Below are 25,120 nucleotides of genomic sequence, written 5' to 3'. Positions count from 1 at the left end.
GATGTCATATAACGCCTGAAGCTGAACCATAATGGACACCGCAAGAAAGAGTAAAAAAGGAGCAAACAATAAAATTAGAAGAATATAGCTTCAAATAAGTACAATGATATATGTAAGCTAACAAGAATGTGGAGTAATTTCCTTGTCATCTATTCCACAATGTGATAGGTACATATACATTTACTGCTATATTAATTAAGAAAATAAACAAAAGAGAAATGCTATCAATCCCTAAATATATGCTATGCATTGCTATGTACATTATACAGAGGAGTGTCCACATGCATTCTCTAACACTCCCTCAAGCTGGAGCATAGATATTGATCATGCCTAACGTGTTACAAAGATAACCAACTTGAGCTCAACCAACGTCTTTGTGAATAAATCAGCTAGTTGCCCTCCTGTTTTCACGTAGTCAGTGGAACAAGTTCTCCTCAATCTTCTCACGAATAAAATGACAGTCAACCTCAATATGTTTAGTTCTTTCAAAATAAACCGGATTTGAGGCGATAGGAAGGGAAGCTTGATTATCACACAAAAGTTACACTGGGATAGTATGATGGTTCAACTCAATTTCAATTAGAAGATGATGTATCCACATAATCTAACATGTTGACTGTGCCATAGCTCTGTATCCATACTCTGCACTCAAAACGAGATACAACATTTTTTTCTTGCTTCTCCATGATACCAAGTTTCCACCAACAAAGACACAATAAGTGGTAGTAGACCTTCTATCAACCTTGGATATATCCCAATCTATATCTGCAAAGCACTCAACCCGACAATTTCCATTATTGCTATATAATATGCCAAGTCTAAGTGCTCCTTGTAAGTAACAAAGGATTAGCTCCAGAGTTGCCCAATGTTTGACCGTAAGGTGGACATGCACTGGCTACCTACACTTATTGCAAAAGCAATATCTGGACGAGTCATAGTAAGATTAGTTTAATTTCCTGACTAACCTCCTGTATCCCTCTGGATAATAAAAGGGATCATCATCACCTTTCACAAGATGCACATTGGGACCATTGGACTACTGCAAGGCTTAGCTGCCAACTTTTCAGTTTCTGCAAGTAGGTCAAGAACATATTCTCTGAGACAGAAAAATTCTTTTCTTGCTCCTAGAAACTTCTACTCCTAAGTAGTATTTCAGTTGCCCTAAGTCTTCTGTATGAAACTTAGTCGGCAAGAAAGACTTGAGTGAAGAGAAGAGATCCTTACCGGTTAACTTCTTGTAATGATAATGTCATCCACATGTACAATACGGAGGATAATGTTAACTGCAAATTTCCTATAGAAGAATGATTGATCAAAAGTGCTCTTCTTCAACCCAAATCCATGAACAACCTCACTAAATTTGCTAAACCAAGCTCTGGGACTCTGCTTCAAGCCATATAATGATTTCTTCAATGGCATACTTTCCCATACTTCCCTTGAGCAACAAAACCAGATTGTTGCTCCATATACACTTCTTCTTGAAGATCCCCATGAAGAAATGCATTCTTGATATCCAACCGATGTAAAGGCCAATTCTAAGAAGCAGCTAAAGATATAAATAAGCGGACAGAAGCGAGTTTGGCCACCGAAGAGAGTCTGAATAATCCACATCATATGTATGAGCATACCCTTTAGCAAGTATGGCCATACAATCATCAAGATTAACTTTGACTGCAACGACCCATTTGTGATTTTCATCCAAGGCATGTATCTCCTTAAGCATTTCCTCAGCCCACCTAGGATGACTCAAAGCTGCCTCCACTATTTTGGGTACAGAGATAGGATTTAGATAGGCTATCAAAGAGCTAGACACGCCTAAGTTACACGGACTCCGGTGCGGGTATCCGATACGTGTACGGATTCGAGCGTCGGATTCGGCAAAATCTAAATTTAAGATTCGGGGGTGCGTATCTACTTATGGATACGGGTGCTGGGATTCGGCTAAGAAAATTCAAAATTATATAAAAAATAGAGCTATAAAGATATTACAAATTTTGAGAGATATTCTTATGAAAAATTTACATGTATATTGTCGAATTCAATCTTTCATTCTCCAAGATGGGTAATGTATATTGTAGAATTCAATCTTTCATTTAGTTCCTATCAGACATACAGTTACATTTCAAATATTTCGATAACCTTAACTATTTTTTTTTTTTTTGAAACTGGTAACTTTTTCTATATTTCATATGTAGCAAACAGTACTTAGGTAGTACTGAAACCGTATTTACAAGAAAGTCTAACTTTTACTGCCCTCTCTCTATATTGTATCTAAAACATCAATTATATTGACAGTATCATTAGAGTAGATCTGATTGCACCAAAAACACAACAGCAAAATAAAGCTTAGCTTGATCTTCTGCACCCCATTCTCCACATTCTCAAAACATCTGGAGTTTCTCTCCTTCCAAATTGTCCACCAAATGCAAGCAGGGATAATTCTCCATCTAGTCCTGTCCTTTGCCAGTAAGCCTGTTTCCTCCCAGCTTTTAAGAGCATCTGTAACCTTCCCAGGCATGGTCCAGGAAATGCCTTTGATATTAAGAATAATTCTCCATAGATGAGCTGTTATCTTACAGTGAAGGAAAAGATGGTTAATTGTCTCTGATGTTTCCTCACACAAAAAGCATCTGGAACATAAAATGAAACCTCTTTTCATCAAATTATCTTGTGTAAGAGCTGCTTCTTTAGCCAGTAGCCACACAAAACAGGCAACTTTGTGAGGAATTTTTGTTTTCCAGATGTGTTTCCAAGGCCAGTTGGCTATTTGCTGATTGGAATGATTCATCAACTTGTAAGCTGCATTAACTTTGAATAAACCCTTACTGCTGCCTTGCCACCATAATACATCTTCACCTGTCTGTAGTCCACTAAACTGCTCTAGTGTACTAAAGAATTCAACCACTCTTTGCACCTCCCAGTCATTGATATGTCTTCTAAAAGTGATGTTCCATCCTTGAGGTGTCCACATCTCTGCTATAGTCCTTTGCTGGTTTAGAACTATATTGAAGATATCTGAGAAGACCACATCTAATCTGCCAACTTCATGCCAATTGTCCTTCCAAAAGCTAGTTTTACTCCCATCAAACACTTTGATCTTGGAATTATCCCTCAACTCACTCCACAGTGTTCTAATGGATCTCCATAGGCTAACCCCAAATGGTGTAGTGACCTCCTTAGTCATCCATTTGTCTTCCTGTTCATACTTTGCTTTAATAATATTCCCCAAAGGAGTTGATTCTCGTTGGTGAACTTCCACAACCATTTCATTCTAAGAGCTTCACTCTGAATCTTCAAGTTCTTGATCCCTAACCCTCCAAGATTCTTGCCAAAAGTGATTGCTTTCCACTTAACTAAGTGGTAACCTTTCTTTTCTTTGTTCCCATGCCATAAAAAATTCCTCCTGATGCTATCCAACCTATTGATGACCCCTGTTGGGATGGGGAACAAGGACATCATGTATGTTGGAAGTGCATCAAGTACTGAGTTGATAAGAGTCAATCTGCCACCCATAGACAGATATTGGGTCTTCCACCTGGCCAATTTCTTTTCACACTTCTCAATGACATTGTTCCAAATTTCTACTGACTTAGATTTGGCTCCTAAAGGCATTCCAAGATATATTGTTGGTAAGGTGCCTACTTCACCACCCAGAACAACAGCTAACAGGTCCATGTTTGCAACTTCATTAATAGGGTAAAGGAAACTTTTCCTCCAGTTGATATGCAAGCCAGATATTCCTTAAAAAAGAACCAGAATCACCCTAAGATATCTCAATTGATCCTCTTCAGCATCACAGAATATGAGAGTATCATCAGCATATTGTAAATGAGTCACCTCTAATCTGTCATTGCCAATTCTAGCTACATCAAAGCCTTTTATCCATCCATTCAGATTGGCTGTTTTAATCATATTATTAAGGCCTTCCATAGCAATCACAAACAGAAAAGGTGATAAAGGGTCACCTTGCCTGAGTCCCCTTGTGCTTTGAAAACCCCGCTGGAGAGCCATTTATAAGGACTGAAAAGCTAGCAGTAGAGATGCAGAATTTAATCCAGTGTATCCATTTTTGACCAAAACCCATCCTTTCTAGCAAGCTAAGAAGGAAACTCCAATTAACATGGTCATAAGCCTTTTCAATATCAAGTTTGCACAAGATACCAGGTTTCTTTTGTTTCAACCTAGAGTCAACTGCTTCATTAGCTACGAGGACAGCATCCATGATCTGTCTACCTTTAATGAAAGCCATTTGTTGAGAATTCACCAATTTTGAGATCACTCCTTTTAATCTCTCTGTCAAAACTTTGGAGAACAATTTGTAGATGCTACCTATCAAGCTGATAGGCCTGAAATCCCTTAGTTCCTTAGCACCTTTCTTCTTAGGAATGAGAGCAATAAATGTTGCATTGAAGCTTCTTTCAAAGACTTCTTTGTCATAGAAGTTTTGAAAAGCATTCATGATGTCCTGCTTCACTATGTCCCAACACTTGATGAAGAACCCCATAGTAAAGCCATCCGGGCCAGGTGCTTTATCTATTGCACACAACTTCAAACACCTTAGCACTTCACTCTCATCAAAGCTACCTTGTAGAGAATCCTTATCCTCCTCAGATAAGACTGGGCAATTGTCATAATGGCATGTAGGTCTCCACTGAGTAGTTTCTTTGTACAGTTTCTGATAGTAATCAATAATTTCCTCTTCTATTCTAGCTGGCTCCTCTGTTAATTCTCCCTGGATCATCAGTTGGTAAATATTGTTGAATCTTTTATGTGCATTTGCCACTTTGTGAAAAAACTTTGTGTTCCTGTCACCTTCTTTCAACCATAAGGCCCTAGATTTTTGTCTCCATGAGATTTCCTCATTTTTTATCAACTCCTCGTACTCCATGAACAGTGCTGCCTTCTTTACAGTTTCTTCCTCTGTTAAAACTCTGTCTCCCAGCACCTCATCCAGTTCTGCCATTTGGCTTAACAGATTCTTCCTTTGATGACCCAGATTTCCTGTCTCACTTCTGCTCCAGTCCTTGAGTTTTGATTTGAGAGCTTTTAATTTACAAGCCAGTACATAGTCAGGCATGCCTGAAAAACTGAAAGAGCTCCACCATTCTTGGACTCTGTCATTGAAACCAGTTGTTCCTAGCCACCAGTTCTCAAACTTGAAATAGTTTTTGCTCCTGTTCCACGTGCCCCCTCTAAAGCTAGTGGAATGTGATCAGATGCTAATCTTTGTAGGGGAATCTGTTTTATTATTACTAAAACTGTCATCCCACTCCTCAGAAATCAGGAACCGATCAATTCTGGAAGCTCTATCTTGATTATCCCCTTTGAACCATGTGTAGTTACCATCTTCTAATTGTAGATCAATTAAGTTCATGTCTTCAATGAAATCAGAAAATTCCACCATACTCCTTGTTCTTCTCCTACAATTTCTTTTTTCTGAGATGAATCTGGCGACATTAAAGTCTCCACAAACAGCCCAAGGCCCTTCCATCAATCCCCGGACTGCACCAACCTCGTCCCACACTGTCCTCCTTTCGATGTAGTTATTTGGAGCATAGACCCCAGTTATATGACATGAAAAGTTCTGAAGTTGTGCACGTCAAAGTATAGCTGCCAATTTCCAAAACTTCCCCCTTCCAGCTTCTGCAATCCCACATCATCATGATACCCCCTCTAGTGCCACTAGCCTCCAAGTAAGCAAATTTGATCCATCTTCCTCCCCACACTTGTTTGACAATATCTCTAATGTCCCCCTCTAGTTTAGTCTCCTGGAGGCATATGATATCTGCCTTCCAGTCAACTACCAAACTCTGCACAATTCTCCTTTTATCCCTGTCATTCAATCCCCTCACATTCCAAGAAACTATTTTGAACTGCATGGATCCAAGTTAAGTATCTTGCTCCCCTTACTCCTTTCCCCCTTGCTCTTGAATTTAACATCAAAAGTAAGTAGACCTTTTAATTCTTGTGCCTTTGAATCTTGTCTTCTTGCACACACTGTCAGACTCCATCCTTCTAGCTTGTCTGCAACTATCTACTTGTAACAACAATTCCAAGGCCTCCTCTTCATGCCCCTGGAAATCTGCCCCTAGTAATTTGCCCAGTTTGATCATATTTTGTTGAACCCAAACTGATGTCTCCCTTTCTTTGTCATGAATGGCTTGTTGTTGCTGAATGAGAAGAGGTTCAGCCTCTTCTACTTCCCAATTTTCTATAGCTGTGATTGAATTTTGTTGGGCTAATTCCATAGTTTGATCTTCCATATCCCTGCTCTCATCTTCTCTTTCCTCCAAAGATTCTGTTACCCCATTTAAACCTTGAGAAGTTTCCCCAAAACCAGCCTCTGTTGTTGTTGCAGTTATCTCTGCATTATTTACTTGATATTCTGCACTTTGAAGCTTTGCAGGCTCCGGCTTTTGAATGGAATAAGGTTCCAGTACTTCAACAAAGTGATTGCTGAAGAGATGTTGTGAATTGAGGCCTTGTAAGTCATTAAAAATGACTTGGCCTGCAAAAATCTGGCCCAAAATATTTATTAAAAGCTGTCTCCTTATTGGGCTCAACCTGCTGGCCCACTTCTGTTATTTCATTTAAGTCAACCATGCTCCTCACGTGCATATGTTTTCAAAAAAACTCAGCAGTAGAAGAAGTACCACCCACGTGGTCTCTGACTTTGAAATCCCTGTAAAAAGGGGATTTTTGTACTTCAACGCAGTTGGTAACCCTATTTGCCTGATGGGTAAAAGCAATAACTGGTTCTTGCTCTGTTTCTTCTTCTCCGATGCCTCCTTTTGCTAATTCCGGTGATAATTCGTATCTTGTCTTGCTTTCCGGCCAGATTGGAATGTGGTGAGTGATTCCATTACGAGTTATGGACACCTCTCTTGGCATATTCCTCCCATCGTTCCTTACCAGAATTCTGGCCCATTTTAGATGATTCTTCAGCTCTGTTTCTTCTTCTGTTGCCATCCATCCTCCACACAACTCCCCTATTTCTTTAAAAAAATTCTGCGACCACAGATGAAGAGGAATTCCAACCGCTTTAATCCAGGTTTGCTTGATTTCAACAGAGTTTGAAATACTCCCTGCCATAGGATTCCACCATTCTAATTGCAACCTGAGCTTTTTCCAAAACCATTGCCCTTGAATGGTCCTCTCCGCCATGTATCTATTAGGGAATTCGAATAAGAACAAATCCCCGTACATCTCATAGATGTTCACCCCAAAAAATTTTTCCAAGTTGAAGTTGACCACCTTCTTATATCGGCAAGTGTGGGTCTTTCCTTAGCCTCTTCTCCAAAAAAACCCACTAAACATCTCTTCAGAAGCCCTTCCTCTTGTCCTTCAGCAGCTTCAGAGATGACAAAGAATCAAACGGTCTAACAAAACAAGATCCCCAACAAGTCTAGTTAATTAATGTGAGTATATAACCTTAACTATTAATTAATTTGAATTAATATAAATTAAGTGCTCTTAAATTCTCTCATTCTTGATATAGTTATCTAAAAATCTCGATCATTCTTCTTTGTCATTTTTCTACGTTATTTTCAAATCATTATCAAATTACATATTTGAATTTATGTAAAAAATACTATAAGTTACAATAATTAATAATTTAAAAGGCATATGAAAAAATACGTTCCAAGAATAATCTGTTGTACAAAGGGGTCAATTTTATTATGTTCAACCAGTAAATATGTCTGTGCTTTTGTGCTATTAAAAATATAAATTAATAATCAAAAAATTGTCATACTAATAATTAATTTAAAAATTATCCCTATATTGTATAAGAAAGAAATATTTATAATAGCATAATTAGGTGCTTTTTAATTTTGTGTCACAAGTAGCATATAATGAAAAATAAAGGGGATAAAAATAGCACATATAAAGAATAAAGGGGTTGTATTTGTACTTTAATTAATACAATTAAGACTTTTAATAGTCCTAAATGAACTTGTGCACGACTATAATTCAACTTGTACACGACTGTCTCCTCCAAAGATCGTCTTCTTCATGTTTCCCCAAATTTCCTTTTTAGGGTTTTACAGAGCAAAGCTTTTATAGAGCAAAATTTTCAAGCCTCTGGGTCGTCTCTTTCATAGTCTTTCATTCTTTCCTCAAGATAGAAAGAGAAAGCCATTCAAGGTTGAAAATAAACCCTCCATCTATATCACTACTTCTTTGCCGTCCGAAACTCAACACAACCTTGTATTCTTGGTTTATTCGAAACATGAAGCAACAAATATGAGATAAAAGTGCTACAACATTGAAGGTATGTCATTTTTCTTATCTTAAATCTGTTTTATTTTTAATTTTGAGAAATCAAAATCTCAAATTTTTTTCCCCAAATTTGTTGACGGACTCGGGTCAAAGTATCCGTATGTGATTGACCGTATCCGGAATGTTTGCCGTTCCGGCACCCGCACCCGTTCGTATTCGGGACGGGAACGGCACCCAAAATGGCGAGTCCATGTAACTTAGAGACACGCGAGAAAAGTGATCATATGAAACATAATTGACAATGGAATAAGTTGATTGCATTGACGTGCACCTTTGCGAAGAGCAATGTGAAGGTGAAGATTTTCCGAAAGAGGATAAAGTGGAGAAGAATATGATGGCGAAGGACCTAGTGTGGGGCATGTATCATTAGTCTCTCTCCTCCTCGAATAAACTTGAATAAAATGTGGCCTTGTTAAAGCAAAAGGTGCAATTGTTGACTCATGAGGTGCAACGTGATCGGTTGCTGCTCAATAGAAGGACCAAAAGACATAGGAGGTACATCATCCTCTAATTGATTTGTCGAAGCATCTGGAGCTATAACTCGGTAGACAAATCACTCAACTTCCATGCCCTGACTTGTAGAAATTAGTGGTGCATAGAAAGTGGTGTATTATTTGAAAATACCACATCAGTTCATACCATATATTGGCTAAGTACAAGAGAGTAACAACGATACCCCTTCGGAAGATGAGAATAGCCCAATAAAACACACTTCAAGGCCTTCGGGTCTAACTTAATAACAAATGATCGTACATCTCAAACATAACATGTGCTTCCAAACACCCTAGGCTCCACCAGAAATAGTAACTTATATGGAAAGAGAATATTTTATGGTATACCACAATTAAGCAGAAAGCATCCAACTGATCAGAAAATAAGCTACAAAGATTGTATCAACCAAAAATTGTTGAGGAACTTTTGTTTGGAACAGAAGTGCCCCAGTTGTTTCTAGCAAATGTTTATTCTTCCTCTCAGCAACTCCATTTCGAGAGGGCGAATCGAGACAATACAATTGATGAAGATTCTGGTGTTATCTCATGTAGGACTTGAACGAAGAATTATCACTCCTAAGAATGCGCACTGAAGCATTGAATTGGGTCTTGACTTCAGCACAAAAGGCACAAAAGTGGAAAAACCTCTCAAGTACAACAACAACATACCTAGCGAAATCCCACAAAGTGGGAAAATGTGGTGACAAATGGAGTGACGAATTGGAGCAACAAAGGGGTAAATCTCAGTGGATCGTGGCGAGGCCGCTCTACCACTTACAATATAAAAAGTCACGTATTTAAATACGTACCGCAAAGGATTCTAAAGCTGCCACTCAATGGAATTTTGATAAGGCGGTCACCGCGACTCCTTCCGCCGCGATGACTTAGCCAATGACACGTGCCCTCGGGAGCCGAGGCCCCTATCTTTATTCGGCAAGCGGACGGCGGGTCATGCGTTGTTTCTAGCCAGATTCTAAAATTGAGGCGTTCGAATAATCCGCACACAGGTACTTTCTTTTGGGAATAATCGGCCTTCAACCAAACGCGATAACCAATTGTGTGAATCAACGGTTCCTATCGTACTAGGTTGAATTATTATTGCAACATTGTCAACAGTAGGGTAAAACTAACCTCTCTCACGACAGATCTTCATAAAGTAAATCCAAGTTATCCGAGAAAATTCATTCACAGAGGTAACAAAATACTTATGTCCAGTTTTGGACACAACTGAACATGGTCCCAAAGATCAGAATGAACTAACTCAAAAAGCTCGAAATTATTTATTTACGGGTACCCATTCAAGACACACCAGGTTTGACATCTTTCATTTAAGACACCTCAACTAAACCTTATTTCATTTAGACACCTAGGATAGGGCTCGACTGTGTCATTTAGACACTTTTCGCTGACTTAGCTAAATATGCAAAGAGTGTGTAACACACTCGCCGATGACGTGGCAAAGTAGCCAATTAACTGATTACATGTGCATTTTGAGTCTGAAATAATAGTTAAAAATGAACTATGAGAAAAAAAAAATTCCCAAAAACTAAATAAAAAATTATTTTCTAAACCCAACCCCACCTACCCAGCCCCTTTTTCCCCTCTCTAAACATACTTCTCGCAGGAAAATGAATAGTTTTTGCCGGAAAATTATTCCGGTGAACTTTTTAAAAAAAAAAAAATCAGATCTATTTTCTTTTTTTGGGCTGAAATTTTGTACTAATTCTAAGATAATTATTTATTTATCATTACGTTCTAAATTTTGAAAGAATTAAATCTGATGTCAAGCTACAATAGGTTAATTTGAGTATAGTCTTAGAGAATTTTAGAAAGCCTTTAAGCCCTTTTATGTGTAATTACTATTTTAAAAGAACTTCCACTCAGATTTTTAGGTCTTTTCTTTTCTTTTTTCTGAAAAGGCCGTTTTGTCAAGGCTTGTAATTTGATACAGTTCTGCACTCTACACAAATATGCACTCTTCCTATATAATTACATTTGAGGAAGAATGGTAGATATTGTTGGGAACTATATAGATTCTCCGAAATTTTTTGGCTTTTTGTCAAAGTCAACCACTGAAAATTTTCTGGGAGGGTGGCCAGAGAAGAAGACGAACAGGGGGTGGGCTAATTTTTTTTTCTTTTTTGGCTGAAATTCTTTTGTATAAAAATCTAAATTCATTTTTGATTTTGATTTTATATAAAAATTGCCACATGTTCTTAGAAAATGGCGGTGTTCTTCATTTTTCCGGTGAGCAAGATAATAATGGTGGAAGGTTTATTAATGGTAGAATATTAAGTGAAGAAGAAAGAGAAAAGGAATAAACAAGAAGGAGGAGGAGGAGGAAATAAAAGAATAAAAAGATAGTATCTATTTTTTTTTTAGACTAAAAAGATAGTATCTATTTTTATTTTTTTTTTTAAAAAAAAAAAAAAAAAAGATAGTATCTATTTTTTTAGCCTTTTCACGCGCTTTTTTTGTGTGAAAATCATACAAATTGCCAAGTCAGCGGAAAGTGTCCAAATGGCACAGTCGGACCCTACCACAGATGTCTAAATGGAACAAGGTTTAGTTGAGGCGCCTAAGTGAAAAATGTTGTCAACCACAGGTGTCTCCCGATGGGTTCAGCCTTTATTTACCCTTGGACTTAATGGACCGCGATGATGTTTTGCAAATTGAAACAACTCACAATCCAATGAGGGAACATCATGAAACTGAAGACAAAGCTTCTTCAACTAGAGAGAGGGGAATGTCCTAATAAAAAAGTGCTTCAAACAGAGAAGTGACACTAGATCATGCAACAAACTTGAGGCCCCCATTCAGTGAGGATGTAGAGACCATCATACAAATGTCCTTTACCAATAATCTGCTTCGTCATAAGATCTTGAAGCAAACAATTGTCGGGGAAAAATGACATACAACAATTTAGCTCCTTGGTAAGTTTACTCCCAAAGATTAAACTAAATGCGATATTTGGTATGCGATATTTGGTAGACTTAATACGGATGATAGGGTACTTGATGTGGTTGGTCTAACAGTATCAGATTCCATAACGTTACAGGTTGACCCATCATCCGCTACAGTCACAAAAGAGGATGATTTGTGTGAATGAAAACTAGAAAACATATTAGGAGTACCTAACATGTGCTCCGTGGCACTAGAATCAATCACCATTTGTTTGAAGAGGAGATAAGACATATTTTACCTGACTCAACAAGTGTAGAAACAGAAGTAAATTCCTTCAATAATTTTAATACTGAGAATCTCGCAAACTGATCAGCTGGAACCAAAACTGTTAATCTAGGAGCAGTCATTTTTTTTGCCGCTAACTCACAGTATCAAAATAAAGTGAAGAGAAAATCAAGAGAAAGCCTCAATACAAATAGCCAGAGTCAGGCAAGATCAGTCCAAACTATCAACGCAATCAGACAGTTGCAAAACTCTCCACACAAGCAACCTACTCAATCAGCAACAGAAAGCCCAGAGTTGCAGACAAAATTGATCCATCTACGAATCAATCAACAATGAGGGAGTAACGGAAGTCGAACAACACCAAAATGAATTGTAAAACCAAAATCCTCTTAAAATGATCAATAGAATTTAACTCAAAGAGTCTCGGCTTGAAAAGAAAATTGACAGCAATAACCTGATTTGCATATCTGAAATTTATGTAGCCAAGGCTGTGAATCCACGAATCTGTCTCCCCACAACTTTGGATGAACAGAAGAGTACCAAGGACGGACCGGAAATGGAGAGGTGAGGCTGGAAACTAGGGTAGGAGCAGATTCTGCTGGAGAACGCGCCTCCACGCTCCGGCGCATGGGAGACAGCTGCAAAGTATAGGTGGCGCGTGAGCCTCAGACAAAGCTCACCCAATCACATAAAATGGAGTTCGATGGTTGGAATCCTCTTTGCTGGCGGTAACATAAAGCAGTCACTCTTTTAGGGTGACCTAAATAACCACACTCTTTTCTCAACAAGCAGATTTCGAAATTCTTGAGCAAAATTTGAAGCCCTAGTGGCTCTAATACCATGCAAGGGAACAAGAATGTGGAGTAATTTCCTTGTCATCTCTTCCACAATGTGATAGTTATATATAAATTTACTGCTATGCTAATTAAGGAAACAATCAAAAGAGAAATTCTATCAATCCCTAAAGATATGCTATGCTATGTACATTATACAGAAGAGCGTCCACATGCATTTTCCAAAAATATATAGACCACACCGTTGTACTTCAATATGTCAAACTCTTGAGCAATTTTCTTTTTTTCTATCGAGTGGGTAAATAGACTGGGTGGAAGGAGCAACAGGTATACTTTAAATAACACAAGGATGTTGACAATTTCTACAATCAGAACGACACATGGAATTCTGAAACCAACTGCGCACCTGGGAAAGGTTGGTAACTGCTCAATGCTCACAAGACGGGGACAAGTATAGAGGAAGGTCTAACTCCATATTAGACGGAATTACAAACCAACATACTTTATTCAATTCGATAAAAACATTGTTTTAAGAGACAAACCTGTATTAAATACCTCCGGCAGTGTATCAAAGTATAACCTAAACTTGGAATCAGGGTTGTGCTTCTCCTTCATGCTCCACAACAGTAACATTGTTTCTGCTGACATGCCCTTGACCTTCTCCAAAATGGAATACTGCCACATAAATGAAAAACTTGTTAGCCAATCCTCTTATAAAGATTGTCAGTGGTATGGTATAAATCTATATACACTCTTCTCAGCTTTTCATGCCGATAAAGCATGAAAATTTGCAGTTGAGAGGTTTAATGATAGAAGTTGAACTACTGTAGATTTTTTATATTGGATTTCATCTATATATCATTTCTCCCAATTAAAGAATGGACGTAAAGTTGTCTCATTAAGTCTAATTTGTGCAGGGTTCTCTACTCTAAAAATAGGACTCTTCGTACCTTACTTTCACAAATTTGATAAATAATGTTTTATCAGTTGTTCTACCTCTACCTTTTATTCTTCTCAATCTTATTATATTTTCTTCTTTCTCTTTCTATTCTTCTCCCTTTTCCCTCTCCCTTCTAGTGTTACATCAGTCTTGCTACTTGTGAGAATCTTGTAAATATTCTAGGATCCTGTAATTATGTAATCGATCCTATTCTCCTTTCTTAGAATATGTACACTTAGCTATTTAAACCCCAATAACTTGAGGGAACAATTAAGCCTCAATATCTGCTTCCGTGTTTCATCTCACACATCATCAAAGCTTTTGTGAGTTACTAGTGTTGTGCATTTACCAGTGATATCAGGAAGAATATAAATAGTCGTTGTGCAGTTATTCCTTCTTTTTCCTGCGACTATCTCATCCTGCTTCAATTCTGCGGGTGTTACGCATCAACCAACATAACAGTCAGACTCAGCACATCCCAGTGACAAGGACCCATGAACCGACAACCCCACCGGAGTTGTCACGCGCCTCCATGCTCTGGGAAGAAGTCCAATTTTTCTGGCTTGATCTGTCCATGCGCCGGCATGTGCATGTAATTCCGACGACTTTCTGGTGAGGTTCCTTCTTTTGTGGTGCTCGCCTCTTCATTCCGAGCTAGTTCATCCAATTTCCGCTACAATCCAGCCACTGAGCTAGTCTAAGAGGGACAGTTCAGTTTTCCGGCAGAGTTCTTTAATCGGCGAGATTTATTGATTTTCGGCGACTTCAAGTGAAGTTGTTGGTTTCTTAGAGGTCGCCTCCCCCTTTGCGTCCCCATCCAACTGAAAATCTCTAATTTCTATCATCGGCATAAGAGTCGGTGTTGAAATTCTGCCAGAAGTGAAAAACAAAGAACAGTTTTTGATCTTAAGTCTGATCTGGCATTCCAAAGTTGACCAGATAAGTATTAGCCGAGAATTTGAGAAATGGGGTGTAGCAAAATTGGATCCAATAGTATGAATAGTTGGATTGTTTCTCTACTGGATTATATTGAGTGCCTTCAGTAGAAAGCACGTAAAGAGACATCCTCTCAGATAGCTTCGGTCATTCAGGCAGATACTAGCGTGAATTGTCTCTCAATCTCTCTCTCCCAGTAGTTGGGTTATTAATTCAGGTGTTTCTGATTACAATTCTGGTAATAAATATTCACTACTATTTCTTAGTCTCGGTCTCTCCTGACGATCAGAAATTAGTCGCTTAGCCAAATCACTCGACTGCTCTATACTATTTTTTGATGACTTTGCTTTCATATAGGAAAGCAGCATGGGTAGAAACATCAGTACCAGGCATGAAACACATGGACTTTGTTACCTTATCCTTCGCAAGTCACTCACATCTTGTTCTACTTCAACAGCTTGTCCTGTTGCTGATTCACCCAATTTATTACATAAGACGGTTGGGACATCATATTTAATCAGAACTTCAGAAAATGGCACCTAGTTTGTCGCACTTGTCTGCTTTAGAGTGTGAGTCATGTCAACTCGGTAAGCATACTCGCTCTCATTTCCCTCAACGACCGAATAATCGAGCAGAGATGCTTTTCATTTTACTTCATTCAGATATTGAGAGTCCTAGTCAGGTCAGTTCTACTTGGGATTCCGTTACTTTGTTTCATTGATGATTATTCCAGGCGCATTTGGATATTCTTGATGAAAAATTGATTTGAGTTGTTTTCTGTTTTTCAAACTTTCCACGCTGAAATCAAAAATCAATATGGGGTTTCTATTCTTACATTTCATAATGATAACGCCCAGAGTATTATCCTCTACATTTCAGTAGATCATGGACTTTCATGGGATCATTCATTAAACTTCTTATCTTTACACATCTCAACAAAATAGAGTAGTTGAAAGGGAGAATAGGCATCTCATTGAGACTGCGCGTACCCTACTCATACAAATGCAGTTCTCATATCTTCTTATCTTATGAATTGTATGCCATCCTCAGCTATCCAGAATCAAGTTCCATACTCTGTTTTGATTCCCCACTGACCTTTGTCCTCTCTTCCACTTCGTGTCTTTGGGAGCACATGTATTGGTCATAACTTTACTCCAACCCTTTCTCTTAAATGTGTTATTTCTAGGTTACTCGAGGGTGCATAAGGGATATCGATGTTATTCACCTGACCTCCAGCAGTGTCTTGTGTCTGCTGATGTTACCTTCTTTGAAAAGCAACCATACTTCATAGGTCCAGGTGATCACTTAGACATCTCTGGGTGTTACCAGTTTCATCTTTTGGAGATTCAATCACTGTCTCTCCATCTTCCTCCACAGCTTCGCCACCTACAGCTGTAGCTCCAGTTCCACCACCTTCAGCTCCAGTTTCATTCCAACCTTCTACAGCTCCACGACTCTTGATTTTTGTCAGCATCGATCCTTCACCTACTTTGGTCTTGTCTCTTACTAGTCCATTGATCGCACTCTGGAAAGGTATTCGAACTACTCGTTATCTCAATCCCCATTATACATGCTTGAGTTATCATCGTTTATCATCACCCCTTATGCCTTTGTGCCTTCTTTTTCTCTATTTCTATCCCTAAGCCCACAGGTGAGATGAAGTGTTATCTCATCCTCAATGGCGACGGCTATGATCAAAGAGATGTTTGTTTTACATGCTAGTGATACTTGAGAGCTTATTCCTGTGACTCCAGGTCAATCTACTTTTGGCTGTAGGTGGGTGTATGTAGTCAAAATGAAATGATCAAATTGATCTATTTAAAGCCCACCTTCATACTTAGCAACTTCCTGAAATTCCATGATTAAAGAAGCTTTTTCTGGTTGCTCCTCATCCTGTAGAGGCCTCTGTTCCTGCACCAAGTCCAGGTTATTAATTTTTAACATCAAGAAGATTTCCTCTCTTTCAGGTTACTCCCATTTTCCCAATTCCTTTCCTTGAGCTTTCCTTTTAACAATTTCAGTTTGTTTGCCAGAACATAGTCAGGCCTTCCAGAAATATCAAAAGAGTTCCACCAAGCCCCCACTCTCTCCTTGAAAACCCCCACCTCCATCCACCAATTCTCAAATTTAAAGTAAGATTTTGAGAAGTTCCGGTCACCACACTTCAGCAGGATTGGCCAATGGTCTGAGGTAAGTTTAGGAAGCACTGACTGCTTGATGTTATCAAAAACCTCATCCCACTCAGAAGAGAGAACAAACCTGTCAATTCTAGTTGAGCAATTATGATTAGCTCATGTATACTACCCTCCAAATAATGGAGGATCCATCAACTCTAAGTCTTCAATGATTTCAGAAAACTCCCTCATAGCCCTGGAATATCCCATAGCAGATTTTCTCTCAGAAGCAAACCTGGTGATGTTGAAATACCCGCAAACCACCCAAGCCTCTTTACTAAGACCTATGGAACGTGTTAATTCCCACCAAAGCTCCACCCTATCCAATATATTGTTTGGAGCTTAAACTCCAATGCAAAACCATGTAAAATGCAAATTTACAAGTAATGGAATAAACCCCCTAATCAATAATCTCCCCCTGCCAAACCCTCTTATCCCACATAAAAAGGATTCCCCACTCCTTTCATTTGCCTCCAAGGTAGATTATTCCCAAAAGATGTCTGCTACTTCCCCTAATTCACCTTCAATTTTTGTTTCTTCAAAACAATAGCTATCTGCCCTCCATTCTAGTAATAAAGACTTAACCATCATCCTCTTATCAAAATCATTTAAACCCCTCACATGGCAAAGGAGTATTTAAACCCCTCTTATCAAAATCATTCAGACAGCTTTATCATGCTTTTTAGAGTATTTTGCCATGACTTTTTATACTGCCTTGAATTGCTTGTCCTTGTGCCGAGGTTCTACCGGAAACAACCTCTCTACCTCTTAAGGAAGGGGTAAGGTCTGCGTACACTCTACCCTTTCCAAACCCCACTTTGTGGGATTTCACTGGGTATGTTGTTGCTGTAGATGGGGAAAGAGTGACTATAGTGAATAGTATTCTAGATGCTCTATCTTATGTCATGTCTCTTTTTCCCTAACCCTGCAAGATGAAAAAAAGAGTTGATGCACTAAGGAGGAATTTCATATGGCAAGGTAACAGAGAAAAGAAAACAATTCACTTGGTTAACTGGAACACTCTTATCTCACACAAAAGCTATGGTGGTTTGGGAGTTAGGAACTTAAAAGCTTATAACCAAAGTCTACTCCTAAAGTGGCTATGGAGGTATGACCTGTAGGTTAATGCACTGTGGAGAAGGGTCATACGTAACAAGTATGGACAAGAAGGGTTGTGATGTTCAAAAACTGTCAATAGCCCCCTGGATTTGGGGTCTGGAAATCCATCAGATCCTATTGGAATGTTCTGGCTACAAATACTACCATAAAGTTTGGCAATGGTAGGAACACTGTTCTGGAGGGACAACCGGTTGGGACATGGCCTTCTTATTGATTTGTTTCCAGAATGTTTTCACATTGCAGCATCAACAGAAGCAACTCTAGATACAGTATGGAGGCAAACAGGATGGAATGTTACCTTCAAAAGACACTTGAACGACTGAGAATTCGAGAGAGTTGTGGAGTTTTTCAAGTACCTGGAAGGTTTTCAGAGTCTCAGGGACTCGGGGGATGCACTGAAATGGAATTTATGCAGAAACGGGCTCTTTACTGTTAAATTGCCTATATTTTACTCTCTAGCCCATACCACCCATAGAGCATCAGCCTTAAAGGTATATCTGGAAAGTTAAGGCACCCTTCAAAGTGGTTTGCTTCACATGGTTAGTGGCAAGGGAAGCTTGTCTAACTCAAGAAAATCTGAGGAGAAGGGGCTTTCACCTATACTCAAGATGCTCTTTATGTGGTGCAGCCTTGAAAAGTACTGATCAGCTGTGGCAACTCTTCCTAAATACTAAGGGACTCAAATGGAGCATGCCAACTAACACTTCTGATCTGTTAAAGTGTTGGAACTACAATCGGCGCTTAGTTCAACAGAAGAAATGGTGGAGCTTGATCCCTGCTTGTATTTGGTGAACAGTATGGAAGGAGAGAAACACAAGAGTTTTTGAAGATAGAAGCAATTCTTTACAGATTAATAAGATGAACTGTATTCTTTTGTTTCATTTCTGGTGGAAAGAAAGCTTTGTAGAGGAGGCAGAATCTGTAGTAGACTTGCTAGGCTCTCTGTCATCTTAACATAGTTGGATTTCTGTTTTCCTGAATATGGCTTGGCACTGTCCTAGCACTATTTTTGTTTATATTAATATACATGTTACCCCGCTTGTGGGATCACACTGGGTATGTTGTAGTAGTTGTATACATGTTATCTTCCTCAAAAAGAAGTTACCAGATTATATGACCAATAGTTTCAAGTATCTTTCTCTACTATATATGCAAGTATTAGCGTAAACCTCCTCCTTAGGTTCTAGTATGTTGATCAATGAAATCATAGTTCCTCAACTAGTGGTTTGTTTAGGTACTCATCGTAGTCGGGTTATCTTCCACCAGAAGAGAATGTTGCAGCTTCAAGTGATTTGGGAGAATTTATAGTAGGAAATGAAGCAAGGCAAAATTTTGAAATCTCTTCAGATTTAGAATATTTTATTTCTTTCATGTTTATCTTTAGGATTTTGTATTACGTTCAAATCTTTGTACATTATTCTGGAAAATGGTAATTGGTATTCTTCAGCATTATGGAGATGCTGGGGACCTTTAAAAGAAAAACTAAGAGAGAAATACTTACAGAGATCCTAATAATGCTACCAACTGCTCTGTTTCCTCCATATCTTTTTCTTTACACCAAAAATAAAAAGATACAATACAATTCCACTTAACCTTCCGAATGGAATTGGACCTATCTTCAAAATGTCTAATATTCCTTTCTTTCCACACTGTCCACCATATGCAGTGTGGGATTATCCTCCACCATGCCTTCTGACTCTTATTATCCTCCACCATGCCTTCTGACTCTTACTTCCCCGTCTTCTAATCCAACAACTTAGCAGATCTGCAGTATGTTCAGGCATGGTCCACTTTGTTTCTGTGAGACTAAGAAAGATGGCCCAAATCTGTGTTGTGAAGCTGCAATGCAAAAATAAATGGTTGTTGGTCTCTTCTGTTTTCCCACATAATGAACACCAAGATACTACAGTCATTCCTTTTTCTTCAATACTTCAGGTTCAAGCAAGCCCTCCTAGCAACCAACCATGTAAACCATTTTACTTTGGTTGGTGCTAAGTTTCTCCAAACCTTTCTCCACAAGCTTTTGCGTCTGTTGTTTTGATGGTTGCTTTCCTTTTTGTAAGCCCTGCTAACAGTGAAAGCCCCATCTTCACTATGTTTCCATTTCAATGAGTCAGGTGCATTGTTGGTGCCAGGAAACATCCCTATTTCTTCTAGCAATTTGGCCACTCTCTCCACTTCCCAATCATTTAGTAGCCTCCTAAAAGTAAATCCCAACCCTGTGGCGTCCAACAATCACTGACATTAGCCTCTGGATTGTTGCAAATAATGAACATATCTGGAAAGGAATCTCTCAGAGGGGTCTGATTATTCCAAGCATCTTCCCAGAATTTTGTTCTCCTACCATCTCCCACTTTTATATATAAATTGCCTTCAAGCTTTGGCCATAAGTTTCTGATAGTTCTCCAGACCCCAACCCCATAAGTATCAATGCTGACATTACTGCACCAAGGATTGTATGTACCATATTTGCATTTGATAACATCCCTCCATAGAGCTTGCCCCTCTTCATTATATCTCCAAAGCCATTTCATCAATAAATTATTATTCTGCTTTCTCAAATCTCTGATGCCCAAGCCTCCACTGTCTCAGCTTTTCAAAGTAATCTCCCATTTAACCAAATTATAACCTTTAATCTCTTTGCAACCATGCCAAAGGAAATCCCTCCTTAATTTGTCCAGTTTCTTCAAAACTTCAGAAGGTATTGGAAATAGTGACATTACGTAAGTAGGAAGGGAATCTAACACTGAATTTATAAGGATATGTCTACCCCCTAAAGACAAGTATTGAGCCTTCCATCTTGCCAATCTCCTTTCTGTCTTCTCCACAATGCTATCCCATATCTCTGTATCCTTGTGTTTATTACCTAATGGCATGCCCAAATAGACTGTAGGCATATTATCCCTTTACATCCCAGAATACTATTATTATTATTTATCCTTATTTTTAATTTAAACCGTTTTCTAAAAGCGATGATGTCTTGATCACCTTGTACAGACCTCGACTAATTCAGAGGATAGCTTGTCCGACCCACAAGCACAAGTTCCTAATGTAATCCTGAATCCTGCCCATAAGTACAGGTTGCCAAGGAATTTTTAGTTTTATCCTTATCTTTTAATTTAAAAAAGAGTTCTAATTATCTCCAAAACCTAGCTTGTAAAGGGTTCTCTACTCCATAGGTATATTCCAGTGTACTTTGTTTTCACACACTTAATACTTTTATCCTTGATCTCTCTTACTCTTATTTTTCTCTGATTGTTCTTTATTTCCTCTCTACTATTCCCCATTTCTCCCTTCTCTTCTCTAGTGCTATATCAATTTCCCAATACTTCCCAAATTCTTTTTTTTTTTTTTGGGTGTGTGTGTGTGTGTGTGTGGGCGGGGGGGGGGGGGGGTGGGGGGGGGGGTGTTGGGAGAAGGTAACAGACAGTTTATAATCATCAACACAAAGAGTTGGTGGAAACTTGTCCCAGCAGTTATTTGGTGGATAATTTGGAAGGAGAGGAACAATAGAGTTTTTGAAGACAAATGCAATTCTGTGCAGAAAATCAAGATGAATTGTGTCATTTTGTTTCACTTTTGGTGTGAAGAAAACTATGTAGAGGAGGCTGAATCACTAGTTGATATGATAGGTTCCTTGTGAAGCAGTAGTCCTAAGCATGGTGGGGTTTTTGTAAGTATGGCTGCACTGTTATGGTGCAGGTTTGAAGATTTTTAGCAAGAAGAAAGGGCTTCTTGTATTTCTGAATGAATATACAATCCACAAGAATGGGTACTTATACATGAGTTCTAAGACTAAATAAGGAAAGACAATATTACACAATCAATTCCTAATCATTTACATCAATACAATATATTCCTAAAATTAAGCTATCAATCTTAATCATCAATATCAAATCAACATCTCAATCTTAATCATTAATACCAAATCAACACTCCCCTCAAGTTGGTGCAAAGATGTCGCACATGCCCAACTTGCAAACCAGTGTATGAAAAGTCCGTTTGTTGAGGCCTTTAGTAAACACATCAGCTAGTTGTTTTTCTGATGACACGTGGAATAAACTCAAGACACCACCCGTGACTTTTTCTTTGATGAAGTGTCGATCAATTTCAACGTGCTTTGTTCGGTCATGCTGGACTGGATTTCGAGCTATACTGATTGCGGCCTTGTTGTCACAATACAAGGAAAGTTTCCTTTTTCAAACAATCTCAATTCTTCTAGTAACTTTTGTAACCACAAAAGTTCGCAAACACCCGAGCCATAGCTCTATATTCTGCCTCCGCACTTGATCTAGCAACTACACTTTGCTTCTTGCTTCTCCAAGTGACCAAGTTTCCTCCTACGAGTGTACAGTAACCGGATGTAGACCTTCTGTCATCTAAAGATCCAGCCCAATCAGCATCGGTAAAGGCTTCATTTGGAGGTGACCATGTCGGAGTAAAGTAGACATTTTCTGGAGCAGACTTCGAATCCGCAAAATGTGAAAGACAGCTTGCATATGAGGATCTCGAGGATCATGCATAAACTGACTCACTAGGCTGACTGAATAGGCTATGTCTGGTCTAGTGTGAGAGAGATAAATGAGTCTTCCAACCAGCCTCTGATATCTCTCTTTATCAACTGACTTTCCAACTCCGCTTTGTAGTTTGTGATTGCTTTCAATGGGTGATTCTGCTGGTTTGCAACCGGTCATACCTGTTTCTTTCAAGAGATCTAGAATATACTTTCTTTGAGAAATAAAGATTCCTCTTTTTGATCTAGCAACTTCAATTCCCAAGAAGTACTGCAATTTTCCTAGATCCTTGTGCCAACAACTTCTTCAATCGGGTCATCTCCTCTTTGTCATCTCCTGTCATTACTATGTCATCAACATAAACTATGAGAAGAGTGAGTTTACCCTTTAAATGTCTTACAAAGAGGGTGTGATCCGCATTGCTTTGTTGGTAACCAAAGGAGATCATTGCTTTATAAAATACTGTCAAACCAAGCTCTGGAGATTGCTTGAATCCGTACAAGGCTTTCTTCAGTCTGCATACCTTTCCTTGACTTTGTTCAGTACCAAAACCAGGAGGAATCTCCATGTACACCTCTTCTTCTAAGTCTCCATGAAGAAATGCATTCTTCACATCAAACTGTTGCAAGTCCCAGTCAAGATTAGCTGCACAAGATAGAAGAATTCTAATAGTATTCATTTTTGCAACAGGAGCAAATGTCTCTTGATAATCCACTCCATAAGTCTGAGTGAATCCTTTAGCCACCAATCTTGCTTTGAACCTTTCAATAGAACCATCGACTTTATGTTTTACAGTGAAGACCCATTTGCAACCAACCAACTTCTTGTGCGGTGGTGATGCGACAAGTTCCCAAGTCTCGTTCTTTGACAAGGCCTTCATTTCTTCCATCATAGCTTGCTTCCACTTAGAATGCAAAAGCTTGCCTCCATTACGGGGAATAGACACGGAGAAATAGACAAGGCAAAGGCTGCATATGAGGGCGATAAAGAATTATAGGAAACAAAGTTAGATAAAGGGTGTTTAGTGCAAGATCTGACTCCTTTCACAATGAAAGCGATAGGCAAATCTAACTCGTTAGGAAGTATAGATAACTCACCGAAGAAGAAGGTTCGGCTTCGGCGAGTTGCGTGATGGCTTAACCTTTCTATTTCTCCTCGAGTAAGTTATCAAATCAGGCCTATCCAAACGCCCAATGCCCCACGAATTCTTTCTCCGATTTCACTTTCTCTTGGCGGTAGTTTTCAATAGTCTCCCCCCTGAATTCTTTCTCCAATTTCACTTTCCCTTGTGGCGATGGTTTCAACAATAGAACTAGGAAAAACCATCTCTTCTTCCTTATAATTCTCCCCACGAAGAGGGTGATGGTGTAATGCGAAATAGGGCTCGGATTCTACGAAAGGTAACATCCATACGACAAAGAATCTCCTAGAAGGAGGGTGATAACATTTGTACCCTTACTTTTGTATTCTTTGTGTTGGAGAATACCCAATAAAGACACGTTTAAGAGCTCTGGTTCAAGTTTCCCGAGTGCCTAGCGTGAACAAAGCAAACACACCCAAATATCTTTGGAGGAACAGTATAGTCATTTTTACCCTTTAAAGCTTGTAAAGGACTCGAAAATTAAGAGTTTTAAGTGGCATTCTATTGATGAGATAGGCGGCTACTAGAATGGCATCCCCGATAAAGGCTTCGGCGATTCATGGTAAACAAAAGGGATCTTGCTACTTCTAACAAATGCCTATTTTTCTTTCGACAACCCATTTGTGCACTAGTATAAGGACAACTAGTTTGATGGATTATCCCAAAAGACTCCAAGTAAGCTCCAAAAGTTTTATCCATGTATTACGTGCCATTGTCGGTTCGAAATATCTTTATCTTAGCCTCAAACTCGAGTACAAATCATCTTATGAAATGACTTAAAACGGGAGAAAACTTCACTTTTGGCTTTTAACGGATATACCCGTGTCATTCTAGTGCAACAATCGATAAAAGTAACAAACCATCGACTACCAGACAAAGAAAGTGTTTGAGTAGGACCCCAGACATCAGAATGAATAGTCGAAAAGGGAATTGTGCTTTTATTGTCACTCAAGAGGATAAGAGTTTTTAGTGTGCTTGGCGTATTCACGTATCACAAGACAAAGATTCAAACTCGGTTCTAGAAAATAAACCGGGGTATAACTTTTTTTAAAGCAAAAAAAGATGGGTGTCCCAACCGTACATGCCCTTTATTATTTCTCGGTTGACGTCCTTATTTCCTACAAAAAGGCACGACCGAGTCTCGAGTTCCATCGATCAAATATGAGCCATCGTACGATCTACCACTTGCGATCTTAACTTCCCTGTATGAAGGTCTTGAAAACACGATAATCGGGAAAGAATCGACACTACTGATTTAGTTCTTTGGTGATAGCGCTATGATAATAGGTTAATAGGAAAATCGGGCACATGAAGAATGGATGATAAGGTAATATCGGGGGTACAAAGATTGAACTTTGTTCCGGAGACGGGGGTTAGGGAGCCATTGGCTATTCGACATAATCCGCTTTGGGACTAGGAGAGTAATTTTGAAGGCCTTTAGAAGAGCTTGTCATGTGTCATTCGCACCGAATCAATAATCCAACAATTAAGTGAGCATTAAAAGCAATACTGACTGCACATAATTGGGGCTAGCAACGCTAG

At 38.9% G+C, this 25,120-nt stretch overlaps 1 protein-coding gene and 1 long non-coding RNA gene across 3 annotated transcripts in view; one reads left to right on the top strand and one right to left on the bottom strand.

Annotated features, from left to right (window-relative positions):
* The window catches only part of LOC132043430 (uncharacterized), a 49,519-nt gene that overhangs the window by 2,665 nt on the left and 21,734 nt on the right, over nt 1–25,120 (bottom strand). For both annotated transcript variants that reach the window (XM_059433924.1, XM_059433923.1), the window contains exon 6: nt 13,297–13,429. In XM_059433924.1, the coding sequence (XP_059289907.1) occupies nt 13,297–13,429 (133 nt within the window). The remainder of the gene's footprint in view (nt 1–13,296; nt 13,430–25,120) is intronic.
* On the top strand, nt 9,104–9,416 carry LOC132043428 (uncharacterized). Its single transcript, XR_009411800.1, has 2 exons — nt 9,104–9,237; nt 9,273–9,416. It is a non-coding gene; the product is annotated as an uncharacterized LOC132043428 (long non-coding RNA).

This window comes from Lycium ferocissimum, unplaced genomic scaffold, assembly GCF_029784015.1.
Source record: "Lycium ferocissimum isolate CSIRO_LF1 unplaced genomic scaffold, AGI_CSIRO_Lferr_CH_V1 ctg243, whole genome shotgun sequence".
NCBI classification, from domain to species: domain Eukaryota; kingdom Viridiplantae; phylum Streptophyta; class Magnoliopsida; order Solanales; family Solanaceae; genus Lycium; species Lycium ferocissimum.
The sequence above is the reverse complement of the archived record's forward strand: the minus strand, read 5'-3'. Positions and strand labels throughout refer to the sequence as shown.